This window comes from Cyanistes caeruleus, chromosome Z, assembly GCF_971803275.1.
Source record: "Cyanistes caeruleus chromosome Z, bCyaCae1.hap1.1, whole genome shotgun sequence".
Classification (NCBI taxonomy): Eukaryota; Metazoa; Chordata; class Aves; order Passeriformes; family Paridae; genus Cyanistes; species Cyanistes caeruleus.
Window position 1 is genome coordinate 55,160,429 of NC_141732.1, and position 23,227 is coordinate 55,183,655.

At 36.9% G+C, this 23,227-nt stretch overlaps 1 protein-coding gene across 6 annotated transcripts; it reads left to right on the forward strand.

Moving 5' to 3' along the window:
* The first annotated feature begins 101 nt into the window (after positions 1 to 101).
* LOC111940743 (zinc-regulated GTPase metalloprotein activator 1A-like) lies at positions 102 to 19,627 on the forward strand. 6 transcript variants are annotated; one of them, XR_015280018.1, is made up of 15 exons: positions 102 to 466; positions 1,527 to 1,613; positions 2,480 to 2,576; positions 3,742 to 3,833; positions 4,917 to 4,976; positions 6,030 to 6,067; positions 9,308 to 9,354; positions 10,095 to 10,181; positions 10,991 to 11,035; positions 13,473 to 13,529; positions 14,363 to 14,414; positions 16,281 to 16,349; positions 16,450 to 16,515; positions 18,300 to 18,445; positions 19,116 to 19,627. XR_015280018.1 is itself a non-coding variant. In XM_086866667.1 (15 exons), exons 1-15 carry the CDS (start codon positions 355 to 357, stop codon positions 19,187 to 19,189), a joined length of 1,113 nt encoding a protein of 370 aa, XP_086722793.1. In that variant the 5' UTR covers positions 102 to 354; the 3' UTR covers positions 19,190 to 19,627. The 6 variants fall into 6 exon arrangements, 3 of the variants coding, with proteins under 3 accessions (XP_086722793.1, XP_086722795.1, XP_086722794.1); XR_015280017.1 differs by having other exon boundaries at positions 18,335 to 18,445; XM_086866667.1 differs by having other exon boundaries at positions 18,316 to 18,445.
* The last annotated feature ends 3,600 nt before the right edge of the window (positions 19,628 to 23,227 follow it).

A 23,227-nucleotide genomic window follows, 5' to 3' on the forward strand; every position in this document is an offset into this window, starting at 1 on the left:
CATGTGACTGACCACTGGAACAATTGGCCCAAGAGGGTGTAGAGTCTCCCGTACCGGAGACATTCAAGAACCGACAGACACACGGCTGTGCCACGTGCTCTGTGCCGACGCTTCTACAGCACACACAAGCACCAGAATCCCTCCCCACAAATGCCGGGACTTCCCGAAACAAAATTTCCTTTATTGAGACCGCCCCGCTCCGCCCCCCAGAGCTGCGCCTGCGCAGAACGCCGTGCGGGGGAGGTGCCCTTGGGGCCGACGCGCGGCGGTGCGTGACGCCATCCGGCGACGTCACGCTGGTGACGTCAGGACTGTGACGCCAGGGTGGGGAGCCGGTTGCGGCCGTTCGCGCTTATGGAGGACGAAGACTGTCCCGACCTGGTTCCGATAGGCGCCGACGCCGCGGAGCAGACCGATGCCAACCCCAGCAGGAAGATCCCCGTGACGATCATCACGGGGTACTTAGGTGAGGAGCGGGAGTAGCGCGCCGGAGGCGCTGCGTGCAGACAGGGAAGGCCCGGGCGGGCGGGCTGCTGCGGGGCCAGGGCAGCGGGCCGGGGGCCTGCGCCCCACGGGCCGGGTGAGCAGCGCGGGGCCCTCCGGCCGCTTCAGTGGGTTTACAGGGCCAGTGTGAGCAGCAGTTTAAGCACCCGTTGGTGCTTTCACCACGCTGCTTTCAGGGGCCGCTTCGTTCCGGTCACGATTGATAAACGGCTCTTGCCCAGAATAGTGCAGACTATTTGGCTCAGTTAAATGCAGGCTGCAGTGCAGTCAGAAAAACGTGAGATTAGGCGTTTTTCCAGTACCCCTCAGCCAGTAGAGTTACAGTGCTACGCTGTTATGGACAGTAAGGATCTTGTTACATTTAGGATCGCCATCACTGCTATGAAAGTTGTTACTTTGTATACATCACACCGTTGCAGAAAAAATCATTAGGACAAGTAAGGAAGGTTTCCTAGTTCAAGTGGTCACCTGTGGGACCAGACGATCTCCAGAGATCCCTTCCACCCTTGACAATTCTGTCATCTTGTGAATGGGATGAAATTGCTCCTACGGTGGTGTTGCAAGGGTTGTGAACAAGTTTTTTAACAGTGCCCCATTTAGAGGCAGTTGTAGCACATCCGTGGTTAGTGATGGCAGAACTGGTCAGAAAAGGCAGTAAGAGGGAGAAGATTAAGTGTGCCTTCTGTTAAGAGAAGCATAAAAGTTAGTTTTGTAGGAAAAGACTGCCCAGCTAGTACGGAACTTGTAAGTTTATCAAGTACTGACACTTAATGAATGGAAAAACCATTGGTCATTTAAGACTGAGATTTAATGTCCTGCTAGTTCTATGTGGTCAAATATATCTACAAATCTAATCAAATTCCACATCACGATTATGAAATGTAGGATATTAGAATGAAAACTCTTATTTAGAAGAGGCTTGCTTGAAGTGTACATGTGCATGCGTAACAGTATTTAGTTTTTTATTTGAAAATTTGTGGGGTTTTTTTTACATTTTAATATAAATGTGGTCTGTGTTCTAGGAGCTGGAAAAACAACTCTTCTAAATTACATACTGACAGAACAGCATAATAAAAGAATTGCAGTTATTCTGAATGAATTCGGAGAAGGTATGTAAACATGCAGAAACCTTTCTTTTTGCCACAAAATGACAAGTACAATAAGCTGCTGGAAACCAAGACTGTTGTAATTTTAAACCTATGACCAAAATTATTAATGTACCTCATAGACTTCAGAAGGGCAGAAAGTCTTTTTGCTGGTTTTCATAAAATAGTGACATGCATTAATTTGTTTTGCACATAAATGTGGGCCCTCAGATTAAAGAAAATAAATATATCACCCTGTTGGAAGCATTTGTCCCACTCAGTTTCAAGCAAATGGAAATTAATATGATGCTAAGTAATATTTTCTTTTATTTCCTTTCCCCTCAGCCATTTGCAGATCACAAATTACCCTGGACCAAGAAAATGGGGAGATGTGTGCTTGATGACTATGGTTCTTTGAACTCTTTGCTTTCAGGATTTTTAGCTATAATTTCTAGCTATAATTTAATATCCATACCATAGTCAGAAGCTTACATTGTTTACAGCTGACACTGTGTTGGTGGGGGGTTGTTTGTTTGTTTTTTTTCATCAGCAAAGATGCTTGTTGCTTTTCTGGTCACGGAGCTTAAAACAAAATGTACAGACAAAGCCTTTATTTGATATGGAGGCAGAGGCTGGTGTCCCTTTCTTTTAGCAAAGTTTGTGGCATTTACAATGTACTATCATCCAGTAGGGTTTGATCTTTGTGGAATCATCTTTGTCTTGGCTTTTAAATTTCTCAAAATGGGAAATACGAATTTCTTAAGAATATGTCAGACACATGATCTCAGGAGAAGAGTGTAATCCACATATCTCTTTCCTACAGGCATTGTCATGCAAGATTGTAGATGTATACAAAATATACAAAAATATAGCGGTACTTGTATTTTCAGGAAGTGCCTTGGAGAAATCTCTGGCAATCAGTCAAGGGGGAGAACTCTATGAAGAATGGCTGGAGCTCAGAAATGGCTGCTTGTGCTGTTCAGTAAAGTAAGTAAGGACTATTGTACAAGTTCTTAGCAGTGGATATTGTGGGGAATTGAGGAAGGGAGAAGACAGCCAGAATTTGATTCCTGAAACTGATGGTAAAAATTGATTGAGACTTCTTTTGTCAGATGAAACAACAATTGGAATTTCGGAGGTAAAAATTTATTTCCTGTTGCTGCCTTACTGGATTTGGGCTTGGTGTTTTTCAGAAAAGTAATCTAAATACCAGCTTATGCACCACTGCAGTATTATAGAGTAGGGATCTGTCCCTCTATTGTTAGTACTTTATGTTTCCAGGTAGGGAGCTGAGCTGAAGATTCAGGTAAACTGTTTCTTCACAAAATGCTTAACTTTGCTTCTTTCCTTGTACATTGGTTACTACTTCAATATTGTATTCATCAAAAAGGATGAATGGAAAACCTTTTGTGATCTAATAGAACACAATATCCAAATCTATAAGCTGATGATCATGTTAAAAAGCAAGAGAATATTTGTTTCTTTGACATGTTTTTTACCCTGTTTGTCTCAATGCTGAATTGTTTGTGCTAAGTTTGTAAATAAGAGTTATGGCCTGTTTGTCCTGAAAATTTGGGAGAACTGATCTTAAATAGTAATAGGTAGTAAGTGGAAAACAGAAGATCTTATTGGATTGTTTTTCTGGGGTATAAGGAATGCTGTCTTGCTACTATGTTTTATATACATTGGTTTCTCATATAAATGCTAGACATTTCTGCTTCAGGCTGACTTCATCAGCTCTAATTTAAGTAAATGGCACATGTTCATCTTGGTGTAGGTGAGATAAAAAGGCAAGGCAACATGCTTAACCTCACCGCTTATTTCTGTAATATCAGCTGCCAAACCAAATAGTCACATATCTACACAGCCCTACTGTCCTTTACAGGTTGTTCGCTGTTTGAAAACAAATTTTTAAATCACCTTAGAGATTAGGCAAATAATATTTTCAGACTAAAATGAAACAGAAAACTAAAATTTGCCTAATATTATATCAGTGGATAACTAAATTTTCATTGTAGACTGTAAGTCTGCAAGTGTCTTGCTTCAGAACTTCTGCTTTGATGATGCTGTCAGTGTGTTCTGCTTTAGAAGATACATTTAAATACATACTTTAGTTTATTTTCTCTGTTCTAAAGTTTGTTTTTTCTTCCAGGGACAATGGTGTGAAAGCAATTGAGAACCTGATGCAAAGGAGAGGAAAATTTGACTATATATTGTTAGAAACAACTGGTTTGGCAGATCCAGGTAGTTAAACTTTACAGTTTTCATAACCATTATAATTATTCTGGTTTTATGAACTACTTATTTGCTTACCAGTTAATTCACTTTGACAGTTGTAAAATAAATTGGTGAGTTGTCAGGCATCTATGCTTTGATAGTTGTATAGACTCTAATGAATTGGTTAAGGTGCAAATACGAGGTAGTGTGTTTGGTTGGGTTCTGTTTGTTGAACTTGCTTTAAATTGAATCTAAAGTTTAGCAGAAATGCAGCTAAAATGTATTTCCATTTAGAGAAGACAGTGGGCTTAGCAAAGAGAAGCATACTATGAAACTAGCAGTTTTCAGTAAAAGCAGTTTTGATGTTCTACATTCCTCCTTTTAAAGTCTAAATAGTTAGCATCTGTTGTATTCTTACACTGATTGTGATAGACCTTACATTTTGTGAAGTCATAAAATATACTGTGAAGTAGACTAGTACATTCTTCATAAAGAGCAGTAATAGATTTTACAAAATCCTACTGTGCTCTTTAATAATATTTGTTATAGAAAGGTGTTTAAACTTGAGCTCATGTTAGGAATAGCTATTGGAAACAGTTTTCTCTAAACCATCCACATTAAAAATCTGTTGTAGATGGAGGGGGAAGGAAATTCTTATCAGAAATTCAATTGTTTCTCCTTTTGGAGACTGGTGCTTTCCAGCTTAAAGCTGCAAAATAGTTGTCATTATAAAGTAATTTTCTTCGAAAGACAGGACATTGATTTGGCCTCTGTTACACACAAATTCTGTTTGAGTGAAATTGGAAAACTATTAAGCTTTTTGGAAAAAAAATCAATAGATACCAGAAAATGATTTCATGTTGTGGTCCCTGCTATATCTTGCACGAGTAAGCACTAGAACAACTGTCAGGTATTTGGGTCTGATACAGAGCGGTGTTTGAAGGACTGCATTATATCACTTCATGTGGACAGTTTTAGGTGTTGAAATGGCTTTAGTTACTGATCTTATTGTTAGCACTACAAATACAGTTTTTCTATGAAATACCTCAGTGCTGGTAGTTTACTGGAAAAATCTCAATTTTGCAATGGTATGTATACTGCATTTCTTAGGAGCTGTGGCCTCCATGTTCTGGGTTGATTCTGAGCTGGGAAGTGACATCTATCTTGATGGTAAGAAGTGCTAGCTTATTTTCTTGTGTACTGGCATTTCATATCTGGATTTAGAGTAATGTATTCTTGGTGCTTTAAGGTAAATTTCAGAAAATATTAAGAAGTGTGTGAGCTTGGTTTTCACATTGCCAGATTTGATAACAGAGGTATCCCTTATTCTGGTGATTGGTGAGATGTTTCATCTTGCTAAATCCGACAAAAGTTGTGTAATGCTTTTCTAGGGGATCAGATATGGACAGCTCTTGATTGTGATGTAAGCAGGGGGGGAGGAATGTCCTTAGCTAGATGTTATAAAACTTCATTTAGGCCTAACATTACAACATGCTTTTTATCTCTTTCTTCCTTCCCCCCCTTTCTCCTGCAATGCAGTGTTTCCTAAAGGGTTTCCTATTTTTCTGAATATATAACTTGTCAACACCTGGATTTTCCTGCCTTTTGTTTTCTGCTTTCTTCACCTATTATACTTGTTGGGTCTAATATTTGCTGTGTTCCAATAAAAACCTGAGATTACTGAAAGATAAATCATCATTATATGTAGTTAAAGTGTGATTTTTTTAATGTAGGAAAAAAAAATTACTTCCTGGCTTAAAAAAATGCCCTACTGTTTTGGTCAATCTGTGTAATATCCATATAGCCAAGAAAGGAAACGTTGAGTTCAATAAGAAGGAGCTTCCTAAGTTTCTGCCAGAGACTTGCAAATTCCTGGTCATTTACCATCAGAATGACTGCATATGTCAGTCAGTCCCTTAATTTGTTTCAATATTCTGTCAAAGCATACCTCAGCCAATTTCCTTTTGTGGAAGATGAGGCATCTACTTGCAGAAATTTATCTCTCACCTGGTTCAGTAGACATTTTACTACCACAGATACGACAGTGAATAAAAAAAATATTTAGGTAACAAGTTTAATGTTCAGATATTTTCAATGCTTCCAGTTTATTGTAACTAGTTGTAAATGTGCTGATATTTTTTCCTTTGTACAGGAGGCTTGCAAGCTGTTAAACTGTCAGTTCATTCCAGCCCATTTCTATTCCATTTTAATATTATCTTTTAGGTATTGTGTCTGTTGTTGATGCAAAGCATGGATTGCAGGTAAGTTGCTAGATAAGTCACCACATTTGTTACTAGATGGTTTAAAACTCCAGCATTAGGACAGCTATTGCAGTAATGTTCATGTGGATTAATTAATTTGAACAATAGCTGTTACTTTTACATTGAATGAGGATGTATTTCATTATTACTGTGTTTTGAATGGGCACCAGGAAGTACTGATATTTGCAGGAATTCAGAGTCTTGCAGGCACAGCAAAATGCCTGACAAGAGTTGCCAGGCTGCGAAGTACATGGCTCTTTAATTCTATCTCTTTACTCAGGAATCTTGCTTTTAATCCAAGTAGGCGTTTGGATTGCTGTAAAAACAATGGAGAAATTGGTTATTGGTCTGTGTTATTGAAAGAAGAGAACAAGGTGTCTTACAGCAGTGTGGTAAGAACTGAGTTAGGGCTCAGACTGGGAAGGGTACTAATGTACTGGCAGCTGTGGTGAGGAGAAATGAAAGCACGGGTGTCCTAGTACTGCTTCACATTAAAATGTTATATGGAAGCAGACAAAAGGAGCAGTTATTAGAGTAACCTGTATATAAAGTATAATGGTATAATGTAAGGGCAGACATACAGAACAGTGAGCTTGGATCAGCAAAAATTGTGATTAAATAGTTCAGCTTTTTATTTTTGTTTGTTTGTGTTTGGGGTTTTTTTTGTTTGGGTTTTTTTTTATTTTGTAATAGGTGGGTATAAATATAACTATTTGCAACTTAATAACTTAGGAGGTTACTGCTTTGATTTGGTATTGATTTTTGCAGGATTCAAAAAAATGTGGCCATAAGACAAAATGCCTTCATCATATTAAAATTCCATGCTGTGGAAGTGTTTTCAATACTTCTGCATTTACAATGGTTGCAGATGGCTCAGAGAACTGAAGAACAGTGGTTTAAAAATAAGAGACTGATTCTTCCTGTTCAAGAATTTTTTTTGTTTGGATTACTTGGGTTTCTCCTTTCATTTGTGCTTACCTAATAGCTGATATGCCAAAAGGGTAGCAGTCCTGTCCTCTCATTGATTTGTGTTGGACTGGAACAGGACAAACCTAGCCTCATAGCAATACAGTTTTGCAAGTTAGATTCATTGTGTTCTGCAAGAATTTTTGTGGAGGAGTTGGTAGAAGAGTGCAGGGAAGGGATTGATTTGCCCTTCCAAGCAGGAACAGTCTTCTAAATCAGCTCAACCATCGGAAGAAGTCATATCATGTTTTAGGACAGTCCCTTTTCAGTTGGGTTCCCTCACACTAATTCAGATGTGTTTATCCCTTGCAAAAATGTTGTTCTTCATGCAGTGCTGAATTATTGTCTTAGATCAAATATAATTGTGTTGCACACAGCAGCACTGAATTATTACTGTTTGAAAATTATTTTAAATAAATTTTAAATTAATTTTTTTAAATATTGGACTTTAATATAACATAAACAACACAGAAATATTTTGAAACATTCAAATTTTCTATCTGCTCTTACCTTTGGCAGCTTAATGAAAACATACATAATCTAATCAGTAAACCTGTAAAACACTGACATCTACTCAGAATAGCAGGAACTTCAGACTTCCTCAATTGTGTACTAAGTAAATGACTTTGGCTTTGTATAAAAGGACTTGCTAACTTGTTTAGTTCCTCTGGTTGCAAAGCCTGACCTCAACAGCTGCTTATTATTCAAAGAATTTTGAAAGCCATACAGCTAATGACATTGAGATAATGAACAGCAATTTAAGTGTGTCATGCTTCAATGAACCAACTTTTCTTTTCACAAGAAAAGCAGACAAACATCCCCATGACCAGTTAGCCAAATTGAAACTGAAGTGGTAATTGATACCGTAGGTTATCACTCCAACAGATTTGTCACACAGCAATCTGAAGTACTAATTTTTTTAATCGAGGGGAAATATTTGGATAGCTTGAAGTTTCACTCCTCAACTTGCAGGACCTCACACCTGGACTACTGACATTTGTTCTTTTCAGGACAAGAACTCTAAACATTAATTGAATAGAATCAGTACACAGAGGATTACAAAGAAAAGGTCAGAGGAGAGGTTCCTGAGAGACATCTTGTTGTTATGCTCTGCTTAGATTGTGTGCCATCAGGAATAGTTTTGTTTCTTTTTACATGATAGACTTACAGTATGCATTATTTTTGTTACTCTAGTAAAATGCTGTTAGATGCCTGATAATTCCAATAAAGAAAAAAAAAATTCCTAGGTTTTTAGAAATCTATATAATTTCCCATGACGATTGATTCAACTTTTAATTTGGTATTTCTGTAACTTGAAACTGAAATTTTAAAGTAATATTCCTGATACATTTAGAGCTGATGAAGGAATGCACAGGACTCTAACCTTCCTAGAGATATAAGCATAAGTGGCAAGTTCTTACTAATTACAGCCAGCATCAGTTTGAAGTTTTACTTCCTCCAGATGTCTGTGACATTTCTTTCCTAGAGATTGCTGCCTCCATAGCAGAGTGGGCAGAAAATAACTTGTAGCTAGACCTTTGCTGCTTCAGTGTAGTCTGTTAATGTGCCTAAGTTAAGTAAGGCTTTGAGTTCCTAAACATTACGCTGCTGCTTGAGATGCAGGTATTTTTTTCCCTTTCACTAATTCTTCTGTAAAGACATTAGCTTGGGCACATACGTGGAGATGATACTGAGAGTCCTGTAGCTCCTGATTTTGGACAACTTGCCAAAGAGCAGTGGTTTATTCATAAAACCTGGGAAAAGTTACCCGTTTTTACTATCAAAGTACAGTTTGTCTTGTACAGTCTTCCAGAGAAAAAGAGTGTGAAGTTACATATATGAAATTATGTATTGCAAGCCTAGCCTTTGTTTTGTTAGTTGAGTTTGCTCTCATTTGTAAAATCACTGAGCTTTCATTTTTTTTCCAGATATATTTTTTCATAGTTACTGTATGTCACGGTGACTTTCTTACTTCATTGTAAAGCTGAAAAATAATTAAAATAAATACTTGAAAGTTTCCCAACTCTTTAGCATTCTAATAATAAAATTAATTAGAAGATTTTCTTTAAGGTAATTATAAATCTTATAAATTATAAATGGTGAATGTATAAATGTACTTTCTCACCATCACTTACAAGAAAGGTTCTAGATGCCATCTTCCTCAATACTTTATTGAAAAATAGACCTCAACTGAATTTGGTTTGGCTTTCTTTAATTGCAAATTAATTTAAATTAACTTTTGGAATTAATCCAATTCTTTTAATTTTTGTTTAGCACTTGACAGAGGAGAAACCAGAAGGCCTTATCAATGAAGCATCTCGGTATGGATGTAGAATCAAGTTAGCAAGTGCACTGTATAAAAGTTCATTGGAAATGGGTTCTTCTATAGGGCTTTTTTCTCCTGCTTTGCTTAAACTGAGTTAGATTGGTGTAATGAGGTAAAATATGGAAAAGTAGCTTCATGCTTCATTTGTTCTTTCTGCCAAGAACTGACTCTTCTATTTTAATAGTGATGGGATTTTATTTAATTGAATGAGAAGCACCTGTGTTGGGGGAATTAAAAGTTTCATGTTGGGATCTCTCATGCTTGAAGCAGAACTGGGGATAGAGGAATACTTTTTAATAAATGTGGAAGCAGAATAATTAAGGGTAGCTGTAACAGTTGAAGCCTTCATAAAGCAAAGACTTCAAGTATCACATTACAAGGAGCACATGCAAGACAAATAGGGATTTGTAAAGTTGTTACATCACTGAGAATTTTGGATTAGATGACATAAAAGACACCAACAAACAAACAAACAAATCAACCCTGAAATAAAAGAATCTAGCAAGCCTTCATTTGATCTGTTAGGGCAAAGAAGAAGATACTGAGGAGAAGTTAGTAGTGCTTTAATCATTCTCCATGATGTTCTAGTTGGATTAATGCTTGTCGTTCTGTACTAACAATGCTCATACTATCTTTAGAGGACATGGGTGAGATGATGTTTCTGCCTTATAGATAAAGTATTCGTTTGTTAGTGATGTATTGTTTTCTTTTTTTTTTTTTTTTCTTAATATATAGGCAGGTTGCATTAGCTGATCTTATAATCATCAATAAAACAGACTTGGTTTCAGAGGAAGAATTGAATAAAGTCAGAACATCTGTAAGGTATGAAACTTTTGGCATATCTGTAACACTGTACTGCCTGAAAAATTAATTTAAACATAGTTACTTCTTTACTGCTGTTAGAATAGAAATTTCATCTCGCTAATAGATTGGTACAGACTGATAAGCTTATAAAGGAAAAGAGACTGCCTCTTGCTAAAAGTATTCTAGTACTTCTATGTGCTTAAACAATCTTAGCATTTTGTCTATCTGTGTAAGATTTGATGTTACTTACTAAGGAAAGGCCTTTGTTTTAAGTGTTTATGTTTTTGCATTTCTGAGCAGCTGTTGCCATTCTTGAGACTTAGCAGAAGTGGAAAAAAAAAAATGAGTTCACTCAGTAAATATGAGTTCACTAGAAAATGCAAAGATCTATGGAGGAAGTCCCAAATAGTTTTCATGGAGCAGAAGAACCAATGGTCTGAATCAAATTAATGATTGAAGACATTACTCTTTATCAATACCATGATAAACCAAATTAAAAATGAAAAATTTTAAATACCTTGTGACTGTATTAATTGTTTGAAATATGAAAATAAAAATGCTTAGGCTGAGCAGAGTGTATCATGAATAGCTTTAGATAGGAAAATGCTGTTCTCACTGGTGGTATCTTGTCAGAACTTGTGAAGTTTCCCAACTGTTAGTGGAAATCAAGTATCTCAGTCCATATCTGATATGTATTTAACAAACTGGTAACAGAGTTGGGGTGCTATTTCACACGATCCTATCCATGGTTAACATATTTGAACAATATGTCACAATTGTATTTTCATCTAATTAATTCTAATTAATCTAATTCTGTTTTATTTTAGGTCAATGAATGGACTTGTTAAAATTCTAGAGACACAAAGATCAAGGTATTAAATGGCCACTATTACTAGGTACTAGATCCTGCTTCTTTCGTGACAATTTAAAGTGCTCTATTAAGTCAGCTTTATTAAACTGAAAAAACTACTGAATTAGAAATATTTAATCCAATATTTATTTTAAGAATAAGCATCTAGAAATTTATTTTCTTTTCAGGAAGTAAAAGTGTATTTTTAATTTATATTTTTATTTGCTAGTGTTCATATCACAGAATCCCAGAATGAGTGAGGTTGGAAGAGAGCAGAGTGGGTCATCTTGTCCAACCCTCTTGCCAAGCAGGGTCATCCCAGAGCACATGGTGCAGGATTGTGTCCAGGTGGTTCTTGAATATCCCCCATGAGTGAGACTCCACAACCTCTCTGGGCAATCTGTTCCAGTGCTTGGTCACCCACCCAGTAAAGTAGTTCTTGCTCATGTTCAGGTGGAACTTCCTGTGTGTCAGTTTCTCTCTGTTCCCTCTTGTCCTATTGCCTGACAGCACTGAGAGCCTGGTCCATCCTCTGACACCCTCCCTTCAGATACTTCTGTTCACTGAGGAAGTCTGTTCTCACTCATCTGAGTCCGAACAACTCCCCCAGCCTTTCCTCATTAGTGAAGTGCCTCAGTCCATTAAACATCTTCGTTGCCCTCCCCTGGACTCCCTGCAGGAGCTCCATGTCTCCCCTGTGCTGCAGTGCCCTGTACTAGTACTAGGCACGGCCTCACTAGAGCTGACTGGAGGGGCGGGATCACTATCCATGGACTGCTGGCAGTGCTCTTCCTAATGCCCCGCAGGATATCCTTGGCCTTCTTGGACACAAAGATTCACTGTTAACCAACCTTGTGACTGAAGAGCTGCTTGTTGGTTGGTTGGTTTTGAGCTAATAATTGGTCATGTGCACTACAGTGCTTTTCTTCTACTATGTAACTTCAAATATTACTCTCATTGCTGCTGCAAATACGTCACTACTGCAAAATGACTTAGAAAACAGTGGAAGGAACTTAGAAGAACAAGAAAAATCATTGCACTGTTTTTAATTGAAATTCTGACTCAGATTTCTTCTTAATAAGGACTTAAATGGATATTGTAGTCCCAGGAGCTTTAGAAGAGCAGTGTATCTTCCAAACTGCTAGGACTGATTTGTGCATCAGTTATTAGATTGTGGTGGTCAATGTTCATAAAGTATAGGTTTTTTATTTAAGCATATTTAAAGGAAGGTAACTCATAACCTTAACAAAGTATACTTGGCTTTTTAAAGGTATTGTCAAATATAGTTGGAAATTGTAGAGAAAAATACTTGCTGTTGCTGGGTGATCAGATAGGACTAATTTTGAAGAAGATATTAAACTACATGATTTTTGTTTTAGATGTTCATTAGGGCGAGATACAACATGTGATCTCTTTGCATATTGTATGGTGTCTGATGCCAGCTAGCACTATGTTTTGGATGTGAGATTAAGTGGGCCTCAGATTCAGTCCTCAATGACAGCTCTTTGTTATTTGTAAATATTCTTCTGTTATTAAACATTCCAAGTGTGAAATAAGCACAAAATTAATTTTTTAGCATGTTATTTGATGACATACCCTTTTTAAGATGGGGGTAGTCCTTCAAAAGCCCACATTTAAAAGGCAGGGTTCTATGTCATTTTTTAGAACATTGCTGAGAGCAACTGAAACTCAGCTGGTCATGAATTTTACACAGGAATTGTTTCTTACTCCATTGAAAGTCTTTCATCGTAGAAACTGCTTGGTACAACTACTGTTGAATGTAAAATTTTAATGATTCTGGTTGTATTCCAGAGGTGGGTTTTTTCACTTCTCATGTTCTTTTTATTTAGCCACATATCATTAACTGTGGCTGAAAAGCTAACAGTTGCTATTTAGCAGTGAAATCTGTAGTCTGTATTGCTTTGTGAAGAGAAGTTTCTTATGCAAGTTTATAGGTAGCCATTCTTGTAAGGAGATATGATCAGCATTGCCTATTCTGTATTATATTTTTCATTTGTCTGTTTCAAACTGTAGAGTTGAAATTCCTCATAGTAGTGCTTGCCTCATAAAGTTGTTTCAGTTTTGTGTGGTAACAGTGTGTCAGTATAAGCTTCCTATATTCCAGGAGTTTGTGTCCGCCTTGAGAGGCTTCCTTTTCCCATTAGGGAAAATATTATTTGGGCATCCAGTAAAAGGGATCTTCTCATATTTTTGGAAATACCTTGTATTTTACTGTATTTTAAAAAATTTTGTTTCTGTACTTACACATTATTGTGTAAATAAATACAGCATTTCCTTGTAGAAGACAGTACCAACCACTGATATCCAGAAGTAAGGCTAAATACTAATTCCGATAGACAAGAAGAGAAACGTAAGCTTCAGTGGACACCTTAAAACCTGACATTTAAGTACATCAAAAATACAAAGCTTTTTTTTTTTTTTTTTTCCTCTCTCTTCAGAGTTGATCTCTCTAATGTCTTGGACCTGCATGCTTTTGACAGTTTATCTGGAGTAAGGTATGGTGATAATTTTGTCTTCTATTAGAAAAAATATCAAAAATATCTGTGTATGAAACAGACACACTGAAGTCCTGGCTCGAATGTTCATCTGAGTTTCTGTTAGAAATTCTAGTTTAGTCTGTCCTGTCTAGACCAGACAGTCACATTTTAAAAATCATTGCTTTATTAGTGGTAATATTAGATAGAATTAGTAATATTACAATATTATAATAAAAGTGGTAATATTAGATGGAAGAAGTTCCCAAGTTTCTTTATTGAGTAGAGGGTATCTGTTTTAAATTAGCAGGCACACTGCATGGAATTGCGCTTTACAGCTGAGAAGTGGAAGCTGTATTTTAATTTTAGTGCTACAGATTTCATTCTCTCAAGCAAGAGTCTTTGTACATTCTTTTCTTCTTGATTTTCAAATAAGTGTAAATTTTTTTAAAAAACCAACATCTATTAACTTGATAAATTCTAGTGGTTTATTTTTTCTTGCTTGCTTTAACATAGTTTGCCATTTTTTGCCCAAAGGAGTATCAAGGGTGTTGTGTTCATTGAAGGAGAAATGTTTTTAATGCTGAAGATACTGCAAATCAGGACAATATCAGTTTTTCTTTGTTTGAAAAACTCTAATTTTCTAACACAAACAATTAACTATATCGAACAAATATAATTAAACATTTAAATTTTGAGATTAAAACTGAATTAACTGTTGAAGTTTATTCTGGATTTATAGTCTATCTTTGATATTTCAGTTTTGCTCTGCAATACTGGCATTTTATAAATTTGAAATAATGGCATTTTGCTCACCCTACTAAAATGTGTTATTTAACTTTATTTATTTTCAGTTTGCAGAAAAAGCTTGAGCATGTAAAGACAACACATGCGCATCTAGATAAGGTAATTACCAAAAATACTGCTTCGATGTTTCTGCAATAACAGGGCTGTACAATATTGCGTGCTAATTTTGTTACAATTTCAGAAGGTTTCAGTTAGGGAGTAATGTGTTCTAAAGTATTTGTGAGATAACCTAGATTACACAAAAGGAATGTGCTTTGTTGTAGATAGATTCTAAATGACTATATTAATTCTCACTTTCAAAAATATCTTATAAGCTTCCAGTGCTCCTGACAGTCATGTAATTTGTTGATTCACATGGGGAGTATTACTGAACCAAATGGAACTACATTTTTTTTCAGGTATTTGCAGAAACAAGTCCTATAGGTTTTCTGTCCTAAACAAAATCTCTCTGGTTGAACTGTGGGTCACAGTCCTCCGTGGGGTGTCCCTAGGTGGGTGTGGTTCATCCATAGGCCACAAGTCCCCTTAGTGGCTGCAAAAAAGTAAAAACTTACATTTTTTTAAGGTGTCTTAGAACAGTGAGCTTCCTTCAGAAAGTTTCTGTAATTAAATTTAATTTTCAGGTTAAAATACAATGCATATAATGCCTGTGTTTTTCTTTTTGAACTGCGTATTTTAACTGTGAAGTTGCTAGTCTTGAAAACAAGAAAGGGCAATTATAATCTAATTTTGGAACTAAAGATTAAATATAAAATCAGTTCATGCTTAATTATAATTACAATGACAATGCTGATAGTTTTAGTTTAATCAAAATTCTTAAATATCCTCAGTTACAGAATCTTAATAGATCCCTAAAGTAGATAGAAATGTTAAGTAGAAGCCTTCCTAAATGAGTTATAGTATCCTTGTATTATTAATGAGATCATTGTTAATTTTGTAGTGTAGAGGCATTTGACAGAATTCATTGTTAGTATCTCTGTTTAGTTTAACACCCACATATTTAAGATTATTGTTGAGACACTTGAGGCATAAATGAGGGCAGAACACTTCTCACAGTAGGCTGCAGTCCTTGTACAACAAAGTGTGCTTATTATCTTCATGTTGAAGGTCAACAGAAACAAACTGCACTGGAGCACAGTGAACTTCGGTCTGCTGTGTTTTGACACTGCTCAGAGTGTTAGTTCTTGGTTGTTTAGATAAGTTTACTTGGTTATTAGACAAACATTTGCTGCTTGTTGCTTTAATTTTTTTTCCCTTCGGTTAGACTAGTCAATTGAAGGTTGTCATTTGAAAGCATTATAGGAAATAATTCTTTCTCTGTTCTTCCACACCACTGAGCAGTTATAATGACAAAAAAACCTCCCATATCTTCTTTAAGTAAATTGTTAATTTTACACTATGTTTTATTTTCAAATTTTCTTTTGGTAAGTGATCCTGAGGAGTTAGCTGTTGGTTGCTTTGGAACAAAATTTAACTTCAGACATCTTTATTTTCTGAATCTATTCCTACATAGTCTGTTTATAAACAGTTTTTCTTACGAGGCAAGTGCAGGTTGCCTTTTATATAAAATAATACTATAAAAATAATGAGACTATGTTGATTATTTTTTGTCTGATAGAATTGTCAGATCTTATGCCAAAAAATAGCATTCTTAACCATATTTGAAATCGTGATCATAGTAGTCTCTACAGCAAAGAATTACATGATAGCAGCTAATGGCATTATTCTGTTAAAAGCATTGTGTATGCCATATAAGTGCATACCAAAACAGAAACAAAAAGTAGAGCTCAGTTTAGCAAATTAGAGCAGAACAGAAATAAAGATTATTTTTTTTAATTTGAGGTTGTCATATACTTGCCTTTTTATGCAGCCAAGTTATAAAGAACACTTTTTATTGTATTTTGTATTATTGTAACAAGATGTTTATTCAGTTTGCTAATAATAAGTGTATCTTCCTGTTTGCAGGCCATAATTACAGTAACATTTGAAGTTCCAGGGAATATAAAAGAAGAAAACTTAAATCTCTTTATTCAGGTAAGTAATACATCACTTTCAACTCAAAAAATCATTGTGGCTTTTTATAGAAATTCATCCCATGCCACTTTGTTTATGGAAACAACTTTTATTTTCATAGAATCTTTTATGGGAGAAGACTGTGAAAGATAGGACTGGGTGCACCATGGATGTCATAAGACTGAAGGTTAGTTAGAAATTATCAGCTTCTTAGTTTTGTGCTTTTTGTCTTTACACCTAAAAAAGTGCAGTGTGCTGTCAGTTACAGACCTATCAAAGGTGCTGCTGGATCACTTCTGCAGAGCAGAAGAAATGGAGAGTAGCAAGTTGTCATTCCATGAATGACTCAGAGCTGGCAGAGGAGCAAACATTGATCCTACTTGTTTTGAATGGGGAGGGCAGATGTACAGTCCCCAGACATAAGTGGCAGGGTTAAAAATCAACCCATAGTTAAATCACTTTTCATTTTCCACCTCCATTGCTTTGAAAGATGCCATCCATCTCATATATGTAGGGTTGGGATACTATAGATTGGATCCTATAAATTGCTAGGTGTACTTAAAATTGTTGCCATAATGTGCAGAAATTCAGTTTGGCTAATACAGGAATGCAGTTGTAGTTGTGGTCCACAATTAACAACTTTTTACAATATTGTCCGGCTGTAGTTTTAAAGATGCATTTAAGTATTCATCTTCATAGGCACTTCATATGTTTTTCAGTTGCTTGGTTTTGAGAGGAGTATAGGTGACAATTCAGGATCTATTTTCATTTGTCTTATACCAAACAGTGAAGTAAATAATGAAAAAACAAGAATCAAGTCAGTCATTTGGCAGGCTGTAAGAAATGTAAGAAAGTAAAGCTCTGGTTTGTTTCCTGAGAACACTTGACCATCATAGATAGCAATGTAATTATTGTAGTTTAATCGGAAGGAAAGTTGTCTTTTTGCTTTTTCAACAACAAAGTCAGAGTATCCTTGTCTTTCCCTTCCTGACAAACAGAAGAAAGTAGCCACTCACCTATCTGAAGCTGCCTGAAAAGCAGTAATGCCATGCACAAGTATGTTTTTTGGTATATTGAGCACTGTAATCAAACTAATCCTTTATGAGATGTGAGGCCTGTGATGTGTGCTGTCCCTCAGTCACAAATACACCAAAGCAAATGAACTCCAGGCAGCTCATTACAGAACAGGCTCCAAAGTTTGTTGCTTTATATTTATATTTTATCTTCAGTCATAGTAATTTTTGGCAATAATAGTCATAGAATTCCAATAGGTCAAATGTAGGCCTATTTTATGAAATATTTTGAACTCTTTCTTTCTTTGGAGAATTTTCCGTGGTTTAGGGAAAATTCTGGGGGAACTTCCAGAAAGTGTAAGACACGTTTTAGAAAATGCGTTCCACTAAAATATTTTAGAACATTGTACTATGAAGTGATGAAAACTGTTTTTCCAAAGCTTTTGATAATTGGGGTAATGGACTCACACTTACTGTAATCCTTTCTAAGTCTGTTGCTAGTTGTTTTTACTTCATTTACAAATATTTATTCTTTCTCCAATATTCAGAGATTCTGTTTCAGAATAGTAAATATATTAAGCATAAGCTTAATTGGACTAATGCGAAGTCATTTTTGTTTATTTTACATCATTTTGTTGGCAGGTAGGCTTTCATGGACTCCAACGTCAAACACCATATAAGTATTCAAAGAGACATAGTAGATGATGACAGTTAATTCTGCTTGAGCAGGCTAGGTACTGACAAATGAGGAACAGAAAGCAAAGTATGGTAAAAAGTAATTCTTAGCCTTTAACAAGGATATGTGAAAATGGATGTTATAGGTAGATATGTTGATGTTTATTTTGACTAACAAGTGCATAATTGCTAGAGATACTATCCCCTGCTTGAACTAGATGCAAAGTTTTGTTTTCCCTCTTATATATTTCATTTTTAAAGTTTTGTTTATATACCCTAACAGTTATTTTTCTGATAAGGGACTGGTATCTATTCAAGGCAAATCTCATCAAGTGTTAGTCCAAGGTGTCCATGAGCTCTATGACTTAGAAGAGACTTCAGTAGCCTGGAAAGAAGATGAAAAGAGAATGAACAGGCTGGTCCTAATTGGTAAGAGGAAATTACATATTTCCTTGTTTGAGTTTAAGAAGCTGTTTTTTTCACAGACAGTCCTCTGACTTGGCCAGTGAAAAGCAATCAGGCTAAACTGGCCAGAATAAGTACAGTGAGTATGTTCAGCATAACCCTTTCAAAGGTTTACCCAGCAAAACCTCCTGATGTTCAAAATTGCAGTTGAGAGGAGTGTACACTATCCCTATTAGTGCCACCAAAATAAAATCAAATTAACTCAATAACATAGTAAACTTTCATAAATTATGTTGGCATATTTAATGTTATTTTTAAAATCTGTAATTATAAATTGGGTGATGGGAATAGTTTGCATGTTTGATCAAATACTTAGTAACTGTAAGGAAGGTTATTATAGCTTTAAAATGTTTTAAATCAGTTTTGTTTCTGAAAAGCTTGCAGTGCTGAGGTTCTGTGTTTCTGTTTTCTATTTATTTCTGTTTGCTTTGCAAAGTGTTTTATTCCCAAAAATAACCTACATTTTCCTCTTTCCCTTATTGCAGCTTGAAGTCTGTTGTTGCCTTAATTTTATTACTGCTATTCTCTACTGCTTGATATAATAAACATTTTCTTAGGTTAGCAGAAGCTACTTGTGTGTGGTTTTTTGTAATGCACTGTAAAATACAGTTAGATATATTATTTTTCTTTACAGGCAGGAACTTGGACAAGGAGATCATCAAAGAAGTATTCAGAGCCACTGTGAGAGAAGAACAAGGAAACAGTTGACATAAAACTGTAAAAACTATATGTCTGTTATAATCCTGCAAGGATTTTATGACAGAAGAGACTGAGTGGCATGGACTGTAGTAGTTTCTCTATCCTCTTGCAGTTTATGCAATAGTTAAACCCTGAAGTCTTCCAAATTCCAGCTGATCTACTGCTTAAAGTTTAGCTTTAACAGTCTAGAATCAAACACTATTTTGGATTTGGCTGAAGCTGTGTCAGCAACATCATGTAACTGTGCAGAAATGCAGACAGGCAAAAGGCTGTTACGTTCTACGTGAAACATTACTGTAGGGATATGGGAAACACATTTGAAGCCTAGTGCTTTCTCTTGCTAACTCTCTTCCACTGGGAATAAAGCAATAGAGATTATTGTCAGTGATGTAATCACAGTACAAAATGTCTAGTGTTTACTATTAAACTGCCTTCCATCTCTTTCCACTTGCTTTGTGATTTTTTGAATGTATGCACCCATCCCAGGTTGTGCTAAACCTGTTGTATAATGAAACTAAAAATACACAGGTAGCAGAGGTGCAAGATCACATGCAGTAAATGCTGTCTCCACTAAAGCTGTGAATGCAGTGTTGGGCCACATAGACAGCAGTTTGAAAGATGTAGCTGAACTCTTCGATCTCCTAGGCCATGACCCCGCCAGTTCAGGGTTTGGGGAACTGGGGACTGCACATTCCCACTGAGTTCAGGCTGTTCTGTATGATTTGTTATGGGGTTCTGACACTATTTTGAAAAGTTAGTCTGAAGCTTCTATCTCTCTACTCATTACAATTTAGAGTTGAACTTTCTGCCCTGTACATCCTCTAGTACCTCTTAGCTTTAGAGGGATATTTTGACTACAGCTGCGTGAAAGCAAAATGAGCCAATGCAAGAAGATAATGTAGAATTAAAAATGTTTGCAAACAGAATTCTAGGACATGCAGTTCTGAAGGATGGACTTTTAGCTACAGTGCTTGCTGTGGATACTTGATGATGTGTCTGAATAAGTAGAAATTTCAGTACTAGGAGTGTGTTACTTGTCTCACACCTAGCATTAAGAAGTAAAGAAAGAAGGCCATTCCCTCAGTCTCTCCCTCAACCAGTATCAACAGTCTTAAATTTTTTCACTTTGCTTCTACTGGAATATATGAGTTTGGAATTTATTTTCAAAAGAACTGAGGATGGAGACATTTATCAATCTTTCACTGCCTAGAGCTGGTGTCTCAGTTGATTAAAATATTTAAGTCATGTATCTTAGCTAAGATAGAGCTCTTTAGTCTCCCAGTAGATACATCAGCAGGCATGACTTCATTCCTCACATTAGAAGTAGTTTCAGATAGCTTGAAGTAGTTTTCAGGACTTAATTTTTTCTCTAAAGCAACATATAAAAAGAAAACAATCTGCTTACACAGTGTTGCTTTCTGTTTAGCAGACCTTGGTGACATTTGAGTGAACTGGCATTGCTGAGTCATACTGTGACTGTTTCCCTTAGCAATTAGAACTCTTCATTTTTAAAACTAGTGTATGTTCTCACACTGGTTTGGATTGCATAAATGACACATGAAAATTTGTAGAATTATTGCCATCACTGTTTTTCATTGAGTGATCATGTAAACTTAAATTTGTGGATAACACATAGCTTTTGCTGGTTTTGCTTCCATTTGTCACAGGAAAAGTGATCAAAATGCCTCTTATAAATGCCTCATGTAATGGATGAACTTTGTGCTCTTTAGAGCTGTTAATTTCGGAAGTGTTACTAACTTTCAATTTGAAAAAAAGTTAAGAGTTTCAACCAGGAGTCATAAGGGAAAAAGCCATGGATAGCTTACACAGAGTAATATTTTAGATGCGTATTTTTAAATATTTGCTCACCCACCACACACTCCACCACATTCTAAAATTTCCATGATGACTGTTAATATACTGGGGTTTTTTTGTTGCTGTAGAGGGGCATCTCTGCAGCTGGATTTATGTAGTTCATGTTGATACTAACCCGTTCCTGCTAGGACCTTCCTTGCACTGCTTGCAGTGCTGATGTCAGAGAAACTCTAGTCAGTATGCACATCTTTGTCTCTGCTTCTGAAAACTGTCTGCATATTTCAAGGCATCCCCTGGGATGGAGAGCAAGCAGCTCCTGAGCAGGGTAGGAGCTTGTACACTTGCTGGCTGTCAGGATGTCCTAGTGCTTTGTCCTCTATTCTGTTCACACGTAATGACACTGGAAATGTGACAAGGACCTTATCTTTATCCTCATCCCCCAAGAAGACCACTGGTTGCATTTCTTGGATATTTATTTAACTGGCTTTTTCTGGTCTGTTCTTATGTTCCCAACCTGGAGTGCTACGTCTTGTCTTTGCATCATGCCAGAACAAAAAGAGGAGGAAAGATAATGGCAGCTCTGTAAAAGCTGTGAAATTACTGTAATGCTTGTGTTACATTGTACTGGGAGGTATGTCCATGTGAAGGATGGCCTCCAAGGAACTGGAATTGGGTTGAAGTGAGGTTGTGGAGGAGGGTGAGAGAGGCAGACACCACTTAGTCCTGTCTTGGGGTTGTGGTGTGGATCGTGGGGTTGCCAGGGTTAGGGTGGGGAGGGATCTGATGAAGACAACCATTAGCAGTTCTCCCTAAGCAGGTACCAGCAGGGGCACAGCCACACCTCTGAAGAAGTGATGGTCATCTAGACCTGGGCTTTCTTCCCATCCAGATAGCTCCCACTAGTGGTGCTTCAGTCCCTCCACCAAGAGACACAAAGCTCTAGGTAGGAAGTGATCTTGTCAACAAACCCCACACATTTTGTTCCCTAGCAGAGGCAGAGAAGTTTCTGTCTTAGAACCAAATTGCAATGATTTGATCACTCCTGTGCCTTCATGAATATCAAATATCTGTAGAAATAGACTTTACAAAGCAGCATTTTTCTCCACAGTTCTCTACTTTCCACATGTTTTTATGAGCTCCATTAAACTTGAAACTAACAAAAATCATATCATTGCACTCTTGTGCCATTGGTTTATATCAACTCTTGGGTTTAATCTTCTCGAATTACCCAGGAAGATGAATGGATGATCATGATTTAATTTATTATGCCCTTTAGAATGTAGGCATTTCTGAATTTTGGTAGTATTTTACTAGATTCTTGCTTTTTAATCCTTATGTATAACCTCCTGCCCGCTGGAGCAGGTTGTTGTCCATGTTCCATCCCAACTCCTGTAGGCAGGATGTGATCAGAGGGGACAGGATGGGTAGGGTTTTAGGGGTTTTAGGTCCAGCCACCTGCTGTCCTAAATGAGCCACTACTGCTAACATCAGCTGTCCTGAAGAGCTCACAGCAACAGCATCTGCCTCTCTTTGTGGGGCATTTCCTCTCCTACCAGGAGCATTGGCCCAAATGATGTCCATGTTCCTTTTTTCTCCCTCTGTCCACACGAACTTTTTTTGTTTGCAACCATGCTCATCCTGCACTGCTCTACAGCCTCGCATTGCATCCAAATTTGTTATATAAATTATATGTACATTATATACACTACATACAGGTCCAGGTCTGCATGGTTTTAACTGATTGCAGGTGAATTGTTTATAGCAGTGGGATTCCAGTGCTAGGCCTGTGCTGATTTCTTACCACCCCTTATGCCTGTACTCCTCTACAAAACATCCTTGTCTCTACTCCTCAAGGCCACTGATACTGTATACATCATGTTTCCCTATGCTGCATCATTCATTACATTAAAGCCATAAATATCTCATCCTACACAGAATGGCAGCTTGTTACTACTAGCTGTAAAAAATACAACTTCCAAGGATAAAAAAGCAAAGCAAATTAACAGTTTATACCTGGCCAGTTAGAGAAACTGCTGTCAAAAATAAATTGAAGAAGTCAGAGCTTCAGCCAGGTCAGGAAAACACTGGCCAGACCAGGTGTGGCAACCCTCAGCCCTGAGGTGCTGCACACTCAGTGCAAAGCTTGCGGGCTGTTACTAGCAGCGGCAGTGGCATCGTGCAAGGCTACGTTCCCATCCTGATGTCCTACACATGTCCTTCTAGCCATGTACA